Source organism: Gossypium hirsutum, chromosome D08 (assembly GCF_007990345.1).
Source record: "Gossypium hirsutum isolate 1008001.06 chromosome D08, Gossypium_hirsutum_v2.1, whole genome shotgun sequence".
Classification (NCBI taxonomy): Eukaryota; Viridiplantae; Streptophyta; class Magnoliopsida; order Malvales; family Malvaceae; genus Gossypium; species Gossypium hirsutum.
This window is the reverse complement of record NC_053444.1, coordinates 21,055,823-21,060,449: the sequence shown is the minus strand read 5'-3', so window position 1 is coordinate 21,060,449 and position 4,627 is coordinate 21,055,823. Positions and strand designations below refer to the sequence as shown.

Genomic DNA, 4,627 nt, shown 5'->3' with positions numbered 1-4,627 from the left:
ATAATATGTTAATAAAATGATAAAATTATAGTTTAACTCCCTTAAAAATATAATTTAGCCATTTCCCCTAAAATAAATTTCTAGCATTGTCCCTAATTGAATTAGTATAATCAATCACTAATTGGGTTAGTCCAATTTTTTGGGATAAACTTTTTTTGACACATCAGGATCTAAACTTGTCAATTGTTTCGATGTTGGAGTCTAAAATTGTTTTTGTCCAACTTTCTTTAAAAATACATACGAGGGATCTTAATAAAGTTTAAGACTTAATGTAAGAATCATTGACAAGTTTAGAGATTAACTTGGACAAAAAAAATTAATGTTCTAATAAGAGAATAATTATCAAATTCAAACAATAACTTAAAAAAATAAAATTAAGTTACAATGTAATAACATTTTGTTAAGTTCATACCCCAAACTCTATATTTAGAAAGTGATTGTAGTTTGAAAATAGAATATTATATAAATAATAGGGTTTGTATTTCAAAATAAATAAATAAAAAAGCAGTTTTTTCTAAAAATAATTGTATGAACCCTTTCAAATTTCGGATATTTTAGGAGTTGGGACAGTCCCCTGCCCAATATAGCTCTTGTGAGGTGAGGCCTGAGAGAGAGCAATTGTTTAGTTGGTGAAGTAAAACGTGGATAAGGAAAATAGATGGAAGTCTGGAACATTGAGGTGTAAATATTGTTAAATTAATTACTATACTTATTAACTAGTTTATTTGTATTCCTTTTCCTCTACATTTTCCCTTTTCAAGGGCTACGAAATGCAGAAGATGATTGGATAACAGTGAGAGGCAACAAAAGTGGAGACTTTCTTTCTCCCAAAATGGGTGTCGGTGTTTCACTTTTTGGACTGCACCTAAAAGCAAGTACCAGAATCCATGAGAAAAGGTTAGGGAAAAGTTGGTAGTCCACAACATGACCTTGTTTTTCTTTTTTCCCAGTAAATCAGTATAATATGCTTGCCCTTCTACTGTTTCCAAATACCTCTCGCTTTGGTAAGACTTTGGAAACTTCACTTGTCTTGTCTTTTGCTTTTTGTCTTTACCAGAAGAGAGGAGAGGGGAGATGTGAATCAGGTAGCATTTGGCCCCTCCCAATTAATAAATAAATGAATAAATAAATCAGGTACCAAACTATCCGATTCGAAGCGGTGGAATAGAAGGCACTGTCAAAGAATGGGACCAGAAAGATAGAAACAATCCTCCGCTCTACTAAAATAATGCTACAAGATAATCCAATTTCTAAACCCACCATCCTAAGCCAAATGGAAATACGCAAATTAATTATTGTTTTGTTCTTAAACATATTTTGCTAACCAATGCTTTTTAAAATGATTATTATAACTTCTCTTTAAAATATTTTGTGGACACTGGTTAGTATTTTCTTTTTATTTTGGGAAAAGCTTTTAAGGAATTAAATGGGCATGCATAGCATGGGGTTTGATGCATCAAAGGGTTTCCATTTAAGTCAACCCTGAAGAAGAGCCTTGTAATTGATGAAATCGTGAATAAAAAGTCGCCTTATTAAGAGTATTTAAGCAGATGCATTGTGAAATTTTTTATTTTCCTTATCCAGCAAGGAAGTGATTGACTGTGCAGAATTTACGCAATGAGATCTCATCTCATTTATTTTTCTGCAGTGTTGTGTTGGGTAGATTTATTATTGGTTCCTCTTTTTTGAAATTCACCTTCTGGCAGTGACACAAATTTATATCTACCCTTACCTTTAATATCATATTCAAGTCTTCTCCTCTCTCTCTCTTTCTCTCTCTCTCTCTCTCGTAGCGAAGCGTCTCTTCCTTTTGACTTGTAGCTTATAATGAAGTAAAATGGAGCCAATGTTACCCAAATCCCACAAACTCCCATGATACTATGGTGGGGATGATATTTTTGGTACTCCCAGGTGGATCCATGGTAGCATATGATTCAAGTCTAAAGTTTCAGTCTTTGTAAGTTGTGTCCATCTATCTCCAGAAACAACAATGGAGTGGATTTTCCATGAAATAGAGAAAAGGAGCTTGCTTTCTCCATCAGAGCAGCCATATTACCTCCCTCAATCACCAATACCATTACTTCCTCCACCACAAAATTTGCAGTCTGATAGCTTCAATTTGAACAACAAGGTTAGTCCAAGTATATTACTCATCATTATAATCCTAGCTATCATTTTCTTTGTTTCGGGTTTGCTTCACCTTTTAGTTAGATTTCTTATGAGACCTCCCAATAGAGAGCCTGAAGATATAGACAATGTGACTGCTCTTCAAGGGCAGTTGCAACAACTATTCCATCTCCATGATGCTGGTGTCGACCAATCTTTTATAGATACTCTCCCTGTATTCCACTACAAATCCATCATAGGAGTAAAAAACCCATTTGATTGTGCTGTTTGCTTGTGTGAATTCGAGCCTGAAGACAAGCTTAGATTGCTACCAAAATGCAGCCATGCCTTCCACATGGAGTGTATTGACACTTGGCTTTTGTCTCATTCCACATGCCCTCTCTGTAGAGCTAGCTTACTCCCTGATTTCTCTCCAAATGATAGCTGCTCCCCCATTGTTCTTGTTCTTGAATCTGGGAGTGAGAGCTCAAGAGAGATTGTAACCGATAGAGAAGGAGTTGTGGGCAGAAGCAGTTCACTTGTGAGATCAAGTTCCCACCTAGGCCTTTCTGGAGACACTGAATTGGGGTCATCCCAGCGTAAATCATGTGAAATCCTGGAAAAAGATGAAGTCAAACCAACAGTAGTGCAGTCTGGGGAAAAAGTTGTGCCTGTTAGGCTGGGAAAGTTTAGGAACGTTGATGGCGGTGAAGGTAGCAGTAACAATAACGTGGATGATAGAAGGTGTTTCTCTATGGGTTCCTTCGCTTATGTAATGGATGAGAATTCTTTATTGCAAGTGCCGATAAGAACTCCAGCGAAGAAACCGTCGAGCAAGAAGAAGACTTGTTTGCCATTGACTCCTGGTCACCGCCCAGCAATTTCTGAATGTGATTGTGAATCAAGAAGAGGGTTCAATGGTTTTGAGATCACGAGGCAGTTTGAAACCAATGGGAGTTCTAGCACCAGTGACAACAATGGCAAAGCCATCGGTAAGAACAACAAAGAAAGCTTCTCAATATCCAAAATCTGGCTTCGGGGGAAGAAGGAGAAGCAGAATTTTACAGAGGATTCGTCGAGGAGGGCCTTCTCATTCCGATTTCCGGTGCGCCAGAATGCTGCTGCAGATGACTGTAATTCGAAGGTGAAGAATGTTACCGATGATGCCAAGGATACTATTTCTGAGATAGACTCTAGCAGGTGGGGAAATGGTGTCAGTGAATTAGGTTTCGACGAGGAAAACCAAAGCTCCTATAGCTTAGATTCACAAGCTAAAACACCATCTTTTGCTAGGAGGACTCTGCTTTGGCTGGCTGGGAGACAAAACAAGGTTGTTCACTCATCCTTTACACCAAAACTCTAGTTTGTTTTTTCCTTTTACATTCTTTTCCTAGAGAACTTAGATGATCTTGTAGCAGGAAAAAGGGAAGAGAAAAAGAAAAAGGTTATATTATAAGAATTCTTGGCCCAAATCTTTCATTCATTTCACCACAGCATATATTGTTAGGCATGCCCCAATTGATTTCTTTTGATGTTGTATGCTTTCATTTTTCATTGTTTATGGGTTCAGATTACACATTCTTACAGAACAAAAATTCTCGTTCTTCTTAAAACATGACCAAATAAGCTTACCATTCTGTTACTGGATTTAATTTAATTTAAATTTTTTTCCAAATCAACTCTGAAGGACCAACATTTTGAGTTGTGTGGGTGGGTTTTCGTAAAGATCAAATTCATAGTATTTCCTTATCTGTGAAAAGGGTAGATGTGGAAAATTGAGTAGCTTCAGATTTTTTATGGTGGCTTATAATTTGAGATGGAGATATGTTGTTGGATGTCATTGTTTAGGCTACTTGTACATTTTTACCCATTATTAGATATTACCACGGCAATGGCATAAATAATGGTGTAAGACCTAGAATCTGTACTCAAAACCTGTATAGATTTTTTTTTCTAGTTCTCTGCCACCAAAGAATTAAAGTTGAACTAGCAAATCTAGTTTTATTCTTAGTAACCTTCCTTTAATACTGACTGCGACCTGTAATCTAATCTTGAAGACCAAAACATGTGGTTGGTGGGGCAGCTACGTACTCTTTTGAACAATCTAATTTTGTTATTAGGTGACCATCAGACTTTTAATTGGTTTGAACTTTCAATTTATCTTCTTTTTTTTCAAAATTAGAAAATAGGAAAGCAAGAACTAATCCACCCATTGAACGTTCAAAAAAAATGGATTACAAAGCACAATAAGTGAGATAAGGGAATTCAAATTGAATTTGAGAAATACACGCTACCCTTTCCATTTTGCATTCAATTTCTTGAATTTGAAAGCGTAGTGACAGAAAATTGCCAAAAGACTGGTGTGTCTTCATTACAGACTGTTTGCATTTAATATAGGCAAAAGAAAAAAAAATAATTATTCAGCTGAAGATTGGCAGCGAATGAAGGCAAACTAAACATTAATGAGTTATGTTAGTAAGGTCACGGGAGCTGTTGGGAGGCCATTTTCTAACTTTATTTC

The 4,627-nt window shown here is 36.2% G+C and overlaps 1 protein-coding gene across 1 annotated transcript; it reads left to right on the top strand.

The window, feature by feature from the left end:
• The first annotated feature begins 1,446 nt into the window (after window positions 1-1,446).
• On the top strand, window positions 1,447-3,638 carry LOC107907677 (RING-H2 finger protein ATL13). Its single transcript, XM_016835037.2, has one exon. It carries the CDS (start codon window positions 1,991-1,993, stop codon window positions 3,467-3,469), a length of 1,479 nt encoding a protein of 492 aa, XP_016690526.2. The 5' UTR covers window positions 1,447-1,990; the 3' UTR covers window positions 3,470-3,638.
• The last annotated feature ends 989 nt before the right edge of the window (window positions 3,639-4,627 follow it).